Genomic DNA, 18,657 nt, shown 5'->3' on the forward strand with positions numbered 1-18,657 from the left:
ACCGTGAATTCATTGTCCCAGGAAGGGGAAACTTTATTGACACATTCCTGGGGTCAGATACATCACATGATCACACTGACAGAACCACAGGCACATAGACACAGGCAACAGAGCATGCACAATGTCGGCACTAGTACAGTGTATATCCACCTTTCGCAGCAATGCAGGCTGCTATTCTCCCATGGAGACGATCGTAGAGATGCTGGATGTAGTCCTGTGGAACGGCTTGCCATGCCATTTCCACCTGGCGCCTCAGTTGGACCAGCGTTCGTGCTGGACGTGCAGACCGCGTGAGACGACGCTTCATCCAGTCCCAAACATGCTCAATGGGGGACAGATCCGGAGATCTTGCTGGCCAGGGTAGTTGACTTACACCTTCTAGAGCACGTTGGGTGGCACGGGATACATGCGGACGTGCATTGTCCTGTTGGAACAGCAAGTTCCCTTGCCGGTCTAGGAATGGTAGAACGATGGGTTCGCTGACGGTTTGGATGGACCGTGCACTATTCAGAGTCTCCTCGACGATCACCAGTGGTGTACGGCCAGTGTAGGAGATCGCTCCCCTCACCATGATGCCGGGTGTTGGCCCTGTGTGCCTCGGTCGTATGCAGTCCTGATTGTGGCGCTCACCTGCACGGCGCCAAACACGCATACGACCATCATTGGCACCAAGGCAGAAGCGACTCTCATCGCTGAAGACGACACGTCTCCATTCGTCCCTCCATTCACGCCTGTCGCGACACCACTGGAGGCGGGCTGCACGATGTTGGGGCGTGAGCGGAAGACGGCCTAACGGTGTGCGGGACCGTAGCCCAGCTTCATGGAGACGGTTGCGAATGGTCCTCGCCGATACCCCAGGAGCAACAGTGTCCCTAATTTGCTGGGAAGTGGCGGTGCGGTCCCCTACGGCACTGCGTAGGATCCTACGGTCTTGGCGTGCATCCGTGCGTCGCTGCGGTCCGGTCCCAGGTCGACGGGCACGTGCACCTTCCACCGACCACTGGTGACAACATCGGTGTACTGTGGAGACCTCACGCCCCACGTGTTGAGTAATTCGACGGTACGTCCACCCGGCCTCCCACCTGCCCACTATAAGCCTTCGCTCAAAGTCCGTCAACTGCACATACGGTTCACGTCCACGCTGTCGCGGCATGCTACCAGTGTTAAAGACTGCGATGGAGCTCCGTATGCCACGGCAAACTGGCTGACACTGACGGCGGCGGTGCACAAATGCTGCGCAGCTAGCGCCATTCGACGGCCAACACCGCGGTTCCTGGTGTGTCCGCTGTGCCGTGCGTGTGATCATTGCTTGTACAGCCCTCTCGCAGTGTCCGGAGCAAGTATGGTGGGTCTGACACACCGGTGTCAATGTGTTCTTTTTTCCATTTCCAGGAGTGTATAATAGTGCATAATAATTTAAATAAATTCTTATTTGTATATTACTCTCCGAAGATCGTTTCCTACTTATACTATTATGATTTGGTGCTCACCAAATACAATCATTGACAGTTGGTCACTAAGTATATTAAGTCAGAAATTTTAAACTTATATTGCTACTTCGAATTATGAATATATCGTACATCATAACAGATCTCCTTTTGTCCCAGTACCTAGTGTTTCTGTTGTTTCATCATAATGGGCTTGCGTGTTCGACATCAGAGTATGTGGCATTCCTGTGTCATCGGTCATTTTCTGCTCTACATTCCCATGTTCATGTTCAAAAATTGTAAATGTATAAGGAATACACGAAGTTAAATAAAGAAGTTTTCAATGCGGTTGTCAATGGGACCCCTTTTATTGTGTGCACAAACATACGTAGACACATGCTCCAGATGAAAAGCGTTTCCACGTCAGATGTCATCGTCGGGATCGAGCATGACGGTCATGTGGAGCAGCGACAGTGGGCAGGACTCGTGCAGGCGCTCACAGCCCCCCTCCAGCACGTGGTACGGCTGCAGATGCTGGGCCTCGTCTGCTGGTACACTGGAACATAAAAGAGAGCCGCGATCGCAGTTCTCATCCCGTACAGTTAGGTGCTACATCAACCCAAAGATTCATTCACTTGCAGCCAAAGTGAGGCACATAGTTTCAAATGTGTTTTATTTTCAGGCCACGCTCCGGATATGCTATAGATTCCAGACAGGGACTGACTAACATAGGTAAATATGAATTGGAGGGAATCAGATTGCAGACCGCAACTAACAAACTGTAACATAAATTCAGTCTCTCAGGCAAAGTTTTGCTAAGGTGGCTGGATCAGTGCCTATAACGCTACGATATTCTTGTAAGTAGAGTAGATGGTACACTATCACTGAACGTAATTAATGACCTCCTGCATAATTTACGTGCCACTGCCCTTTGATGTAAAAAACACTTGTACTTTATACACTACTGGCCATTAAAATTGCTACACCACGAAGATGACGCGCTACAGATGCGAAATTTAACCGACAGGAAGAAGATGCTGTGATATGCAAATGATTAGATTTTCAGAGCATTTACACAACGTTGGCGCCGGCTGACATGAGGAAAGTTTCCAACCGATTTCTCATACACAAACAGCAGTTGACCGGCGTTAACTGGTGAAACGTTGTTGTGATGCCTCCTGTAAGGGGGAGAAATGCGTACCATCACGTTTCCGACTTTGATAAAGGTCGGATTGTAGCCCACCGCGATTGCGGTTTATCGTATCGCCACATTGCTGCTCGCGTTGGTCGAGATCCAATGACTGTGTAACACCACAGCTCTTATGCTGTATGGATTCATTTTGCTTTATTTAATGTTACATTGTTGATCGCCTGTGAATGTGTTCAAATCGATAGCATAAAATTGTGTATTCTTTTCTTTGTCAAACCTTTGATGTCGTGATTTGATTCTATGCAAAGTAGTGTATCTGCAATTTGTATTCTTTGTCCCATTTGGAGGGAACAGAACTTATTGTATGTAATTGTAATTTTGTGTGAATAATTTTTTGTAGAAGTGTCAATATGTGAAAATGTCCTGTTTTATTTAATGTATTTGTTTGCTGTTATGTAAATTGCTGATCCTCACTTAGGGTTCTTAGTTAGTTTGTATGTAAATGGTGTAGTGGTTCCCCTCGGGAACGGAACTGTGTAGCGCGCGCAAATTGTGGTTGGCCTAGGTGGAAAAGGTGGAACTGATAGTCAGTCGGAGGCGAGCTACGAGTCGGGGACAAGCCACCAGTCGGAAAGGAGCTACCAGTCTGTGCACTGTCAATGTAAAGGTGCATATCATGCTGATTCAGAGAGAGGCTTTTACTGCTTCTTTCCAATGCCTCGGATGGGTGGATAAATAGCTGGATCTATTCTGGAATTTGTATGAATCATCGCCATGAAGATACGATAAAGTCCGGCAATTCTACCTGTAATTCCACCTACCAACATGCAGTTGCCACCACATTGCGCAATCACTGTAACGTAATACTACACTCCTGGAAATGGAAAAAAGAACACATTGACACCGGTGTGTCAGACCCACCATACTTGCTCCGGACACTGCGAAAGGGCTGTACAAGCAATGATCACACGCACGGCACAGCGGACACACCAGGAACCGCGGTGTTGGCCGTCGAATGGCGCTAGCTGCGCAGCATTTGTGCACCGCCGCCGTCAGTGTCAGCCAGTTTGCCGTGGCATACGGAACTCCATCGCAGTCTTTAACACTGGTAGCATGCCGCGACAGCGTGGACGTGAACCGTATGTGCAGTTGACGGATTTTGAGTGAGGGCATATAGTGGGCATGCGGGAGGCCGGGTGGACGTACCGCCGAATTGCTCAACACGTGGGGCGTGAGGTCTCCACAGTACATCGATGTCGTCGCCAGTGGTCGGCGGAAGGTGCACGTGCCCGTCGACCTGGGACCGGACCGCAGCGACGCACGGATGCACGCCAAGACCGTAGGATCCTACGCAGTGCCGTAGGGAACCGCACCGCCACTTCCCAGCAAATTAGGGACACTGTTGCTCCTGGGGTATCGGCGAGGACCATTCGCAACCGTCTCCATGAAGCTGGGCTACGGTCCCGCACACCGTTAGGCCGTCTTCCGCTCACGCCCCAACATCGTGCAGCCCGCCTCCAGTGATGTCGCGACAGGCGTGAATGGAGGGACGAATGGAGACGTGTCGTCTTCAGCGATGAGAGTCGCTTCTGCCTTGGTGCCAATGATGGTCGTATGCGTGTTTGGCGCCGTGCAGGTGAGCGCCACAATCAGGACTGCATACGACCGAGGCACACAGGGCCAACACCCGGCATCATGGTGTGGGGAGCGATCTCCTACACTGGCCGTACACCACTGGTGATCGTCGAGGGGACACTGAATAGTGCACGGTACATCCAAACCGTCATCGAACCCATCGTTCTACCATTCCTAGACCGGCAAGGGAACTTGCTGTTCCAACAGGACAATGCACGTCCGCATGTATCCCGTGCCACCCAACGTGCTCTAGAAGGTGTAAGTCAACTACCCTGGCCAGCAAGATCTCCGGATCTGTCCCCCATTGAGCATGTTTGGGACTGGATGAAGCGTCGTCTCACGCGGTCTGCACGTCCAGCACGAACGCTGGTCCAACTGAGGCGCCAGGTGGAAATGGCATGGCAAGCCGTTCCACAGGACTACATCCAGCATCTCTACGATCGTCTCCATGGGAGAATAGCAGTCTGCATTGCTGCGAAAGGTGGATATACACTGTACTAGTGCCGACATTGTGCATGCTCTGTTGCCTGTGTCTATGTGCCTGTGGTTCTGTCAGTGTGATCATGTGATGTATCTGACCCCAGGAATGTGTCAATAAAGTTTCCCCTTCCTGGGACAATGAATTCATGGTGTTCTTATTTCAATTTCCAGGAGTGTATATTGATGTACAGTGAAGGATCAGCCTAATGGATGTGTTAGTGTGCTGAAATATAAGGTAATTCACATCGGAATTTATTTACCTACCTTGATTTTACTCCTCATCATAACACCTCTCAGGGTCCTCTCCGTTTGAAGTAAAGTGATTACCGAGTGTCCTTACTGAAAGTACGTTGAAGCCTAGAGCTTTGTTAAATAATGCCTCTTGAACTTATTAGAAAGGTAGTTAAAGCTAATGTGGTAACAGAGTGAGTTAAGGCAAATGTTATTTGTCCAATAATAATTTTCATATTGAAACTGTTATTTAAAGTGCTGTTACCTACTTCAAACTTTAGGCTGAGTCTTATAAAGTTAATGATCACGTTGTTGTCGGTAGTAAATTCTAAAAAGGAGAGTCAGTTCCTTGCCATTTTGTCAACATTGTGTTTCGTTGTAGTAAAAGTGAGAAAGCTGCAGTTGTGAAACGTTACATTCTCATGTATGCCAAGTGTTTGTCTCTCTTGTGTGCATATTAACGGTATAAAGACCACTCAGTTTGTGTAAACCCTGAAAGTGATACTGTTTTTCTGTACTTGTTATAATTTTGAAAATAGTTCCTGCTGCTCCAACTGTTAGCTTCAATCTTAAAACATATGTGTGTTAGAGTTCATTGCACTCGCGTGTTGCTAAGTCTAGGATGTGTCTGTTGTGTTGTCCATTATAGTTACTTATACCTACTTTCATAAACGAGAATGTTAATCTTTCTATTGCCTAATTAGGCTGGCGACCGTTCCCCTTATTCTATAAACAGTATAGCTAGGCAAAATTTTGTTTGTCACTATTCCAATATTAACGTAATTATGACTTTCATTTCCGATAAGCCACTTCCATTAGGAACAATACGGTCAACTTAACAAAATTCCTCTCAGAGGGTAACACTGCTCTGTTGCTTTGTGCCATAGTTACTTTTACAAAATTGTTTTATGTTACAACCTGCTTCTGGCATTGAGGTTATGGTACAGTAGTTAGCAGACGGGGAGTGTTATAACTGTTAGCAGAATATAGATCGGTAGGTACAGGAGGGTAATACAGCACGCCGTACTGGGTCCCAACGGCCTCGTATCAGAAGCAGTCGAGATGACAGGCATCTTATCCGCATGGCTGTAACGGATCGTGCAGCCACGTCTCGATCCCTGAGTCAACAGATGGGGACGTTTGCTATACAACAACCATCTGCACGAACAGTTCGACGACGTTTGCAGCAGCATGGACTATCAGCTCGGAGACCATGGCTGCGGTTACCCTTGACGCTGCATCACAGACAGGAGCTCCTGCGATGGTGTACCCAACAACGAACCTGCGTGCACGAATGGCGAAACGTCATTTTTTCGGATGAATCCAGGTTCTGTTTACAGCATCATGATGGTCACATCCGTGTTTGGCGACATCGCGGTGGACGCACATTGGAAGCGTGTATTCGTCATCGCCATTCTGGCGCATCACCCGGCGTGTGGGTATAGGGTGCCATTGGTTACACTTCACGGTCACCTCTTGTTCGCATTGACGGCACTTTGAACAGTGGCCGTTACGTTTCAGATGTGTTACGACCCGTGGCTCTACCCTTCATTCGATCCCTGCGAAAACCTACATTTCAGCAGGATAATGCACGACCGCATGTTGCAGGTGCTGTACGGGCCTTTCTGGATAGAGAAAATGTTCGACTGCTGCCCTGGCCAGCACATTCTCCAGATCCCTCACCAACTGAAAACGTCTGGTCAGTGGTGTCCGAGCAACTGGCTCGTCACAATACGCCAGTCACTACTCTTTATGAACTGTGGTATCGTGTTGAAGCTGCATGGGCAGCTGTACCTGTACACGCCATCCAAGCTCTGTTTGACTCAATGCCCAGGCGTATGAAGGTCGTTATTACGGCTAGAGTTGGTTGTTCTGGGTACTGATTTCTCAGGATCTATGCACTCACATTACTTGAAAATGTAATCACATGTCAGTTCTAGTATAATATATTGGTCCAATGAATACCCGTTTATCGTCTGCATTTCTTCTTGGTGTATCAATTTTAATAGCCAGTAGTGTATTACTCCTGTACGTTACCGAGTGGTCAGCTTCGGTTCATGGTGCTCATGGTGCTGAGAAAACGACCATTGGCAGCGGTGGGCTTCAACAGGGGCATTCTGTCGGGCATTATTTCAGAAACACATTAACACACCCGTTGGACTCCGTGTCAAGAGGTCACGATATTCTAACTGACGACAGCTTAATTATGGTTACTGGAAAAAGGACAGTGTCATGGTCTTACAGAAATGAGTCGTGGATATTTTATTTATATCGCTTCCTTCCTTTTGTAGATGTTTCGGTTTCTCGTACACCTTCTACCAATTTATAATTAATCTTTGTACTACGTATTTGAAGATGAAGTGAGCTGGAACTGTTTTCAAGTGTGTTTGTAGTCTATGCTCACCTGAATATCCGGTGCAGCAGCTTCTGCACGAGACCTCGTGGCTTCTCGAGGCTCGCCGCTTCACAGATGGCTCGCAGCACGCATGCGCGGCCGTCCAGACCGTGTCTGTGGGAACACAAGTATCATTTCAGAAAACGGTGTTTTCCTGAGCAGTATTGACAGAGAAAACATTGATCCGGCTGCAGCACTAGCTTCTAACTCTATACATCTGTCTACTTATTCTGTGCTATATTTTGTATAAGGGTCTGAGATGTTCCATCCGCCTCCTTCCTCAGATGCCACAAATGCTGCAGGTGAAGCGATCAGTGCTACCGCAAGAAAGTGCAAAAGTCAAGATCATCTGTTTTAAAAAACGCACTCGTCGGTTCAGGGCGATATAGTTGTTTTATACGGAGAAATGCATCAATCCAGTCGTGGACTCAAGACCGCAACTACAACAACTGCTGTAAAATTGATACCGGACAGTCATAAGACGTTAATCATGGCAGTGAAGTGCCAGTCAGTTGTATGGAATCGACGCCGTCGACGGGTCGATCTAGAGGCGTGACAGAAAGGCGGGAGTGAACCAACGTGTTTTGACGTGCCCGTAATCACACCGCGAATTAAGCTGCCCGATTTGTTGGTGTGTCAACGGGGACTGTCCAACATGCTGTTGTTGTTGTCGTGGTCCTCAGTCGGGGGACTGGCTTGATGCATCTCTCCATATTAGTTTATACTGTGCTAGACACTTCATCCCTGAGTAACTACTGAAACCTACATCCACTTCAAACTGCTTATTGTACTGATGCCCAGGTCATCCTCTACAGTTACCCCCCACCAATCCACACACACACACACACACACACACACACACACACACACATCGATTAAAAAGATTTATCTTTGAAGATTGCTTAAATAGGCTCAGTGCAGTTACAGTTCAAATGGAAATAGAGCTGCCATAGTTGCTAAGCGAGAGAAGCTTGAGAGTGAAAGAAGAATATGGTTCAACATCTTGTATGGGGTATCACATATCGCTACCACCCCACAGGCGTCGTAACGTTGCCAACAGAATTGCAAATTTCCGTCAGACGCAAGTAGCGGTCTTGTGGCATCTGGCGGACCCAATGGTGCTCGCCTGCTGAGCCACACCTGCAGTGGCTCCATATCATAAGCGCCCTCAGCCGCCGCAATGTAGCACGGCCGGCAGCAGGCACACAGCCCACCCAGACTTGGGGTCTCTCTGCTACGCGGCGCTACGCGGACGCCGCCTAGTCAGTGCCTGACACCATCGTTTGTGCTTTACTTCAGAGAGACTCATCTTTGTCGCTACTGTATAAGCTGGATTCTGTTTCTTACTGTAATATTTCAACATTAGAACACAAATGTCCTTCAGTTAACTAATGTTACAAACGTTCGCAATTTTTAAGACACAGAAAAAGTATCTAGCATTTGTGGACTTAGAGTAAGCTTTTGGCAATGTTGACTGTAATACCTTCTTTCAAATTCTGAAGGAGGCAGGGGTAAAATATAGGGAGCGAAAGGCTATTTACAATTGCTACAAAAACCTGATGACAGTTACAAGAGTCGAGGGGCATGAAAGGGAAGCAGTGGATGGGAAGGGAGTGAGACAGGGTTGTAGCCTATCCCCGATGCTATTCAATCTGTATACTGAGCAAGCAGATAAGGAAACAAAAGAAAAATTTGGAGTAGGAATTAAAATCCTTGGAGAAGAAATAAAAACTTTGAGGTTCGCCGATGACATTGTAATTCTGTCAGAGACAGCAAAGGACCTGAAAGAGCAGTTGAACGGAATGGACAGTGTCCTGAAACGAGGATATAAGATGAACATCAACAAATGGAAAACGAGGATAATGGAATGTAGTCGAATTAAATCGGGTGATGATGAGGGAATTAGATTACGAAATGAGACACATAAGGTAGTAAATGAGTTTTACTATTTGGGGAGCAAAATAACTGATGATGGTCGAAGTAGAAAGGATATAAAATGTAGACTGGCAATGGCAAGGAAAGAGTTTCTGAAGAAGGGAAATTTGTTAACATCGAGTATAGATTTAAATGCCTGGAAGACTTTCTGAAAGTATTGTGTGGAGTGTAGCCATGTATGGAAGTGAAACATGGACGACGAATAGTTTAGACAAGAAGAGAATAGAAAATTTCGAAATGGGTGCTACAGAAGAATGCTGAGGATTAGATGGGTAGACCGCAAACTAATGAGGAGGTATTGAATAGAATTGGCGAGAAGAGAAATTTGTGGCACAACTTGACTAGGAGAAGGGATCGATTGGTAGGACATGTTCTGAGGCATTAAGGGACCACCAATTTAGTATTAGAGGGCACCACAGAGGGTAAAAATCGTAGGAGGGAGACCAAGAGATGAATACAGTAAGCAGATTCAGAAGGATGTAGTTGCAGTAGGTACTGGGAGATGAAGAATCTTGCACAGGATAGAGTGGCATGGAGAGCAGTATCAAACCAAGTCTCTGGACTGAAGAACACAACAACAACAAAGAAAAAGTAAGCAAAATTTGGTAACACATTTTATTATTAATTAATTGTCACTAATAAACAATACAGGCAACAGTTTATAACCACAGAAACAATAGTTTTTGACAACAATGAGAACATTTATTTCGAACAATTAGTGCATAATTGCGCTCGATGCTCTTTACAAAATGCCTTGCACAAAAGGTTCTCATTCTTCTGTTTTTCGACGGACATATGTGGCAGATAGTTCTCCTCGGGGCAGATGATGCTCCAATATTTCCACCTATGTTCTCACGATAGGGTTCGATTCCAAGAACAGACTGTATAGTGAGACGCAAGTCATTTGATATTCTTGGTATGTGTAGCTTGCTTTGCATCCATGATGAGAGTAGCTCTTCACTCAGTCGTATTAGGATGTGTTTCCTGTTTGGGACATCCTCCTTTTCACGGGCGGTGTTGTGAACGTGGATTATTCACATATTAACACACATAATTTTCAAAATTCCGTAAAACACAGACAAAAGCCAGCGTTTAGTCTTCCGGCTGCAAGAAATGTTGCGTGACATCTGCTCTAAAGAATCAACGACTTTTCGTGTCGTTGAAGCAATGAATCATCTTAGGTTTCTTAGTTACTTCATCTATTTCAGCTTGGTCGTGCATTGTCGATAACAGAAGGACTATTTTATTTGATTAGGTTTATATGAGACACGAGTCACAGATGAACATGGATGTTCCTATCTCTCTCTTCTTGGTTGTAAGTAGTTCTGGAGGTATTTCTCGCTTATTCTGTCTCAAAGTACCAACGAGAGTGAGGTTCTCATTTAGCAGATCGTCAGATAACTAATTAGATGTGAACCACTTATCAAGTGTAACATTTCGGTTAGATCCTCTCTCTCTCTCTCTCTCTCTCTCTCTCTCTCTCTCTCTTTTATAGATCTCCTTTACGTAGTATTCTCCAAATGGCGGGCCGTTAGTATCTGTGCCTTTGCCGAGATATGGAGAAGCATCAACCATATATTTTGCTTCTGCTTCACACGCCCTGACAATTTTAATCTCATATTTAGCGGGCTTGTTGGCTATGAACATGCGAAACGAATATCTACCTCGAAAAGCAAGGAGTTGTTCGTCCACTGTAATGAATGAGCCTGGTCTGTAATAGTTATGGCAGTTGGTAACAAATTCATCCCATAATTCCCTGACAGCTGCAAATGGACCGGACTGCTTTCGTTCCTCACGAGTCAACTTATCATCAAACCTCAGACAAGAAAATAAAAACTCAAATCGCTCGGAACTCATGGCTGCTTTATATCTAGGGTTACATAAATTACTGTCAAATCAAAGCTGCTGTCAAGATCAGGGTACCAATTATAGCTTTTAATTCTTAATTGGAAGTTGTACTCTGAGTTCTCTCTGGATTTTGATGTTTTGATCCTCATTACCTCCTTGTTCGTGTGATTTACTATTAATTGTAACATGCCATCTGTGAAAAATAAAGAAAATATGTCTAACGGCGTAGTGGCATTCCTAGCGCCATTGATATGGGATTGAATATTATGATTAATATCCCTCTGAGGTGTACGCGCTGTCTATTTTTTTAGGAGCCGGTGACGTCAATTCCTACCCTGTTCGAAGCCGAATGATTCAGTCATTGCCATCGAAAGATGAAGAAACACTTTTACCTAAATTTGAAATGACGGGTGAAAGTGTTGACGAGGAAAATGAAGAAACATTCCTGGGTCGCTTTTTTGATCGCAACAGAGAATCGCTCCCTTTTTCACCAGAATTTGGAGGGTCTCTACCAACGATTTTAGTTTGGCGTTCTTCACCCTCGCCATCTGCAGGGCCAATATCATCATCTTCAACGTTATCATCTTCGCTTTTCGAGTCGTAAATGTTGCTGTCATTCTCCTCTTGCTCCAGCTCATGAAGTAATTTCCTTATTTTGTCTCTCAGGTTTGAGTCATTTGCCTATAGTAAATCTGACATCTGAAATTAAATACGAGATAGTAATAGACTGAGTTTATAAATTCTCGTATTATCATCTCAGTAAACAAAGCCTGGATCATGCATAAAATTAATCATAAATCCATATTGCGAGCATTACTAACCTTATAAGATGAAACGAAGTTACTTCTTGGCAATCATAAGCACATCAATCAGTCTCTAAAGCTGGGAAGGTACTGACGAGATGGAAGCGCTTGTGACCTTCCCGCGCTTTTCAAGCAACAATGAAGAATTGGCAGTCGTAATAATTACGAACGTTAGTGTTATAGGTTTAATAAGTCTTAGTACACTTAGAGAGATACAAGTTAAGTAAGCCTTTTGTTTACTGTGTTAACTTGTTCGCTAATCATTTCTGCTCCTGTCCACCTTTCCAAAGACAACAGCTCCCGCACCACTCTGAAGCCCACCTCTTCTTACTGCTATATACGAAGTCATACACAAGACTGTCCACACTGAAGTCATTAGAGGCGAAGCAAAAGCTCGGGAAATGAACCTTTCGGGAACTCACCGTAGTCGGTTTAAGATCATCGAGGAAAATCTAAATCTCGATAGCCAATCGGAGAGCCTCTCGTCCCAAACGAGTGTTGAGCGCGCAATTTGCGAGTTGTATGCTGGACTGAGACCAACTGGAAAGAGATATGGGGCGTTTTTGGTATGGGATAAACTTAGGCGGGAGAGCTTTTTTCTGCGGTGAACCACGGGTGAAATTTTTTAGTTGAAAGCAACCTTAGTGAGAACGTGTGCAAATTTTACGTAGCAAAAAGAAAAACGGCGCTTTGAGATGACCAGTTTTAAATAAACGAGGAAAGTTTTCACCTGTTTGTAGAGTCGTATTATCACAGGTCGAACAATCCAATTTACACAAATATTTATTTAATTTAACTCTGTAAAGATCTGAGCGCTTGCAGAGATTGATCTTCACATGAGGAAAACGATTCATTGGTATTTGATTGAATTTCTTGATGGATTTCGCACTAGCTATAGCAGTGCGCAACTGATATACAACGTTATACGAAACACGGGGAGTAAGTCAGCTGCAACCCGTGACCTGTTAGCCTTTGTGACTTCGCGAAACCGCATGTGTGTCAGTAGCGCCACAAATATTATCACTTTTCGGTAAGACAGCTACAATAATGTAGATACCACATTGACCTAAAAAGCAGAATTACATAATGTGCTAGGCAACAGTTAGTAATCTTTGCAAAGAAATAGTGTGTTAGCTGCAGTACCTTATCTTATACAGAATCCGCGAGATACACGGGAACGCAAATTACCGTTGTTTCACTCCCAATACGTTTATATAAGTTAAAGGAGTGAGCCGCGTTCCCACAAATCAGGACAAATACAAAAGCAATTGATTATTTAAAATCAAGTTCAATCCTTTAGAGATTAGTTAATTATTTCATTTGTAGTGAAACTGTTTGCGCATGGTGTAAATTTTATCTAAAGAAGAGGCAACATCTCCAATAGCCGTCAGATACGAATACAATGTTAAGCTACAGTACATTGGACACCTCTATTTAAATGTGATACAACAGCGAACATTCACATACATAATTATCATTGGCCATTCCCGACCACATACTAAGAATCTGCCACTCGCTATTACGTCCAGTTGAAATTCAGTTCACTGTCAACAAATGCTCTTGTCGTTTGCACTGAATGTAAGAGAACAGCCCAGATTATAAATTCGATAGAGGTAGAGCAGTTTCTAGGCTGGTCAGGTGAAGCGTGTAACTAACACTGGAGACATGGCTGGAATAGACAAACTGTTATCCGGCTACTGTGGACAGATGGTCAATGGAATATGCAAAAGTAGGTGCAGTCCTCACCAGTCAATATTCTTCCACTCTTCGGAGAAGGAATACGTAAGAAGAGAAATATAAACCAGAAAAATACTATCTCAGCCACCATCGCTCCACACTCTCCATTCGTCTGACCTCGTGGTACTATTCAAACGAACCACTGCTTGATTTTTGTGAAGTTCAGTTTATAGCCATACTACACTTGCTTCTGTAAACTAAACGTCAAGATTTTTATAGTACGCCGAGTGCAAACTCTAAATATGAAATAGATAAAACATTAAAATGAAGTAATTCTTTTCAAAACACCTCTTATTAAAAGGTTTTCCCAAATATTCACATTGTGGGGGTATTGTGCGTTCCCATCAATAAGGGAGAGAGGAAAGAGAGGGCTAGCTTTCTTACGGAAGAGAGTGACCACATCTATAGCTTAAAGTTGTTGTGACAAGTGTTAACTACACTCTGCGGTCCGTGGAGGGCTGTTGTTCACACTACGCAGGCTGAAAGTAAAATTTTAATAAGCAGTGCGGCTTGATACTTGATAAGGTGTTCGTCGCTGATGCAAAAATTAATCAGGAAACAAAATTCAAAAACACAAGATACGTTCGTAGCTCAAAAGGCAAGGTAACAAGTCTTCCGCGAGAAACATCTCATTCAGGAAACAAACAAGTACCAAATTTATTAAGGCGCTGGTATGCACATTTGTTTTCCACGTAGTGTCGACGGTTGTCGTATTATTTGTTCCATAGTTAAACCAATCTGTCGATACCGGCAGCAAAGAAACCAGGAACCAGGTCTAGAAGCAGCTTAAGAAGAGCCTTCTGGAGGTTTGCGTCTGTTCTGGAGTGGCAGACGGTCAGATGCGTCTGTAACGGTTCGAACAGATGGAAATCACTTGGTGTTGAATTCAGATTCCCATGAAGTAATGAGTGCTGTCGACAAGGGATCTCAGATCGATTCCACATTACTAGATTTCCAGAAGTCTTTTGATACCATTCCTCACAGGCGACTATTAATCAAATTGAACGCATATGGAGTATCGTCCCAGTTGTGTAACTGGATTCGTGATTTCCTCTGAGAGAGGTCAGAGTTCGTAGTGATAGACGGCAAAAAGTGCGGGGTCATCCACATGGGTACTAAAAGAAATCCGATAAATTTTGATATACGATAAATTGCATAAATCTAAGGTCTGTCAATTCGACTAAATACCTAGGAATTACAATTACGAGCAGCTTAAATTGGAAAGACCACATAGATAATATTGTGGGGAAGGCGAAACAAAGACTGCGCTTTGTTGGCAGAACACTTAGAAGATGCGATACACCCACTAAAGAGACAGCCTGCATTACACTTGTCCATCCTCTGCTGGAATATTGCTGCGCGGTGTGGCATCCTTACCAAGTAGGACTGACGGAGGACATCGAGAAAACGTAAAGAAGGGCATCTCGTTTCGTGTTTTCGTGCAATAAGGGTGAGAGTGTTGCAGATATGATACACGAGTTGGGGTGGCAGTCACTGAAACAAAGGCCTTTTTCTTTGCGGCGAGATCTATTTACGAAATTTCAATCACCAACTTTCTCTTCCGAATGCGAAAATATTTTGTTGACATCCACCTACCTAGGGGAAAATGATCATCATAATAAAATCAGAGACATCACAGCTCGAACGGAAAGATTTAGGTTTTCCTTTTTCCCACGCGCCATTCGAGAGTGGAATGGTAGAGAAGTAGTATGAAAATGGTTCGATGAACCCTCTGCCAGGCACTTAAGTGTGAACTGCAGAGTAACCGTGTAGATGTAGATATACCGGACCAAAACGCACTTAACCGAAGTCGTATGCGGTCGCCTGTAGTCGTTCAGCAAAATGACACCTGTCTAAAACAGTCCATGTCGATTCCTCTGAATCGCCTTCTGCAATCTTTCTAATGTAGTACAATAAGAGGTAGCATGAACGGAGACTCAACCGCTGTCTTTGCGAGTCGATGCGGTGGAGAAATGGAACACCCTTCCCCTGATAACTCGGTAAGTGCTGGAGGGGCAGCCACATTCCCTTTGCTTCATTCTGATTTACCAGTGTCCCGTGGTAGTACAAAGTGTTGTGCGTGATATACATTACACTGCCAATGGAGATGATGAGTTCGCGAGGAATCTACCTCAAATAAATGCGACGATCGCCTTGAATGAATACTTAGACACTGCTCACGTTGTCGTCTGTGGTGGATGCGTTTGATTGCGCTCACTGTTGTACGTCTCGCACATCTGTTTTGCCTTCATCAAATTTGTAACTCCAAAACCGTACCTGTTTTCGCGATATTACACCTGCTCTGTAACCTACGTCCAGTCGTCGATGAATTGCAGCTGGGATCGTTTCCTTTCGACGCAAAACACTTATTAGACTTAGCATTTCAAACGTCGACAATATACTCAGCAATGCCTCCGACTTGAAACTCTACCGACGAAGCATTTTTTTATGTCATCAGTCTTCTGACGGATTCAATGCGACCCGCCACTGTTTCCTCTGCTGTGCCAGCCCCTTCATCTCGGGGTAGCTTTTGGACCCTTCGTGCTGAAGTATTTCTTGAATTTATTCCAGTCTCAGTCTTCTACAGTTTATAACCCCAACAGCTCCATCTAGTACAATGGAAGTTATCATCTGATGTCTTAACACATCTCCTATCATCCTGTCGATTCTTCTAGTCGGTGTTTTCCAAATGTTCCTTTCTTCGCCCATTCTGCTAATAGCCTCCTCATCCCTTATCTTATTGGTACACCTAATTTTCAACACCCTTCTGCAGCACCACACCTCAGACGCATCGATTCTCATCTTTACTGGTCTGCCCACAGTGAATGATTCACTAGCATACAGTGCTGAGTTCCAAACTTATGTTCTCAGAAATTTCTTCCTCGTATTAAGGCGGATGCTTGATACTACAACACTTTTGTTGACCAAGAAGCCCTCTTTGCCTACGCTAATCTGCCTTTTATTTCATCCTTGCTTCGTCCGTCATGCGTTATTTTGCTACCTATATGGACTTTGGCTTTCATTCCAATGGGATATGAAGCTAGAGTTATTGAGAAGCTCGATAAAGACGCTGAAAACGAGAATGTAATGGTAGTTTTTAAGAAGTAAAGAGGCGAGTATGAGAACTATTACAACAACGCCTATCCAAATCAGTTATTCAAAACATCGTATCAAGCCACATGATCATTTCCTTTTCTCAAAAAGTATCTATTGCACAACCTGTCAACAGCTAGAAGTAAATGCTTCAGGCTCATTTTCGCCGTAGTGTTAACGATGAAACGTGACAAAGAAATATTATTACTCACTGCGAAATAAGGTGTTCCAGATCTCCGTAGACGTCTCTTCGGAATATTCGTTTTAACGGGAAGTCTTTCGCACCTGTAGGCAGTGGATAGTTGACTCTGAATCCGTAAGAGAAGGCGAAGAGATTGGTGTACGGCAATATGTCTTTCTTAATGTTCAGTCGCACCTGCAGAGATAAAGAAAATTATGTAACAAATTTACATTTCTTTATAAATTATTTTACGAAAATGGTGCTTAAATATTCTTAGTGTGAAAAGTAAAACATAGCAAAGTCTGAACCACAAGGCTATTGAATGAGAAGCTCATTAGTAAAGAACTTTTGAAAACAGTCAGACATGTTACAGTGGAAAAATATGCACTAACTGCAATGGAAAATGATATCCTTGAACACCTTGCCCGGACGATACGAAGCTGATATTCCAATATTCCCAAGCCTGTTGTGGTGTCTTCATTAAAGTCTAATCCTTATGCAAGATTATTTTCAGTAATTTAAGTACACAGAAACATAATACTAGGTCTACAACTTCGCTGCCGCCGTTTTTCAACACATGGCAGTAGCGGCAAGTCGTGATGCAGATGGCAAGTCGTGTCATATAATAATCTGAGGCGTTTGTAAACATAACGCCATCAAAATATTAGTCGATTTGTAATTGCAATATAAAGCTGTTCCTGAGTGAATATGTCTACTTACGAGCTTAGTTCTCGTCACTGCCGGGAAGTTTTAATTTTCTGTTTTAATACGAAGTCGTCTGCGGCTGAAGCTCAAAACGTGCGGTAAGATCTGTAGTGAACGAACGTGCAGAGAACGATTTAAAAGCTTCAAGAACAGTGATTTTGATGTGGAAGACCGGCATGACGATGGAAGAGAGAAGGTTTTCGAAGCTACCGAAACCGGTGGACAGAATCACAGGAGATCGTTATCGAATACAGTTGCTGCGTTTGAGTCGAACACTGAAAGACAAACCACCACAGTATAGTGATAGACATTAAAATACGATTTTGCAGTATGACAGTGCTCGTCCCCACGTCGCAAAACCAAGCAAAACATACTTGGAAACGTCTAAATGGGAAGTCCTACCCCACCCGCCGTATTCTCCAAACACTGCTCCCTCTACTTACCACCTTTTTCGATCAATGGCACACGGCCCGGCTGACCAGAACTTTCAGTCATGCTGACATGTGCAAAAGCGGATCGATTCAAGGATCTCCTCAAAAGAAGTCCAGTTCTTCCACCGCTGGATTCGTATGCTGCCCGAAAGATGGGAGAAAGTAGCGGCCAATGATAACAACTACTCTGACTCGTAAATGCTTGTAATTTTTACAATGAAGTCTCAAACATCGAGAAAAAAACAGTGGAAGCAAAGTTGTAGACCTTGTACATGTAATAATATAAATTCCGCGTAGCTCAACGGTCTGATGCGAGTCTTTTAACTGGCACAGCTTTGGCAACTTTCATGTCGTAACTTACCACACTAATTCAATCGGAGAAAGGGGACCTAAATTTTAACGTGAGATCCGGATCACGTGTCGCTCCTAGCAAATCTCCAGATGACAGAGTTGCAGGCTAGGTTAAAGGTCGACTCAAGCATTCCGTGGTCTGACCAACGTTTAGTTCCATGACCTGTCGAGGCACGCATATTAGAACTAGACCCGACTTCTAATTGGCTGTTGGTTGAGTCTAACTGTACTGGAACATTTCAGACGGAAATCGTG

General features: G+C 44.3%; 1 protein-coding gene across 1 annotated transcript in view; it reads right to left on the minus strand.

Annotated features, from left to right (window-relative positions):
• Nucleotides 1-1,821: 1,821 nt before the first annotated feature.
• Nucleotides 1,822-18,657, minus strand: part of LOC124622719 — a 66,341-nt gene continuing 49,505 nt past the window's right edge. Inside the window, exons 3-5 of the mRNA XM_047148510.1 lie at nt 16,947-17,110; nt 7,328-7,432; nt 1,822-1,983 (exon numbers count right to left, since the gene is read on the minus strand). Of these exons, the coding sequence (XP_047004466.1) occupies nt 1,851-1,983; nt 7,328-7,432; nt 16,947-17,110 (402 nt within the window). The 3' untranslated portion in view covers nt 1,822-1,850. The remainder of the gene's footprint in view (nt 1,984-7,327; nt 7,433-16,946; nt 17,111-18,657) is intronic.

The sequence above is a fragment of the Schistocerca americana genome, chromosome 7, assembly GCF_021461395.2.
Source record: "Schistocerca americana isolate TAMUIC-IGC-003095 chromosome 7, iqSchAmer2.1, whole genome shotgun sequence".
Taxonomy (NCBI): domain Eukaryota; kingdom Metazoa; phylum Arthropoda; class Insecta; order Orthoptera; family Acrididae; genus Schistocerca; species Schistocerca americana.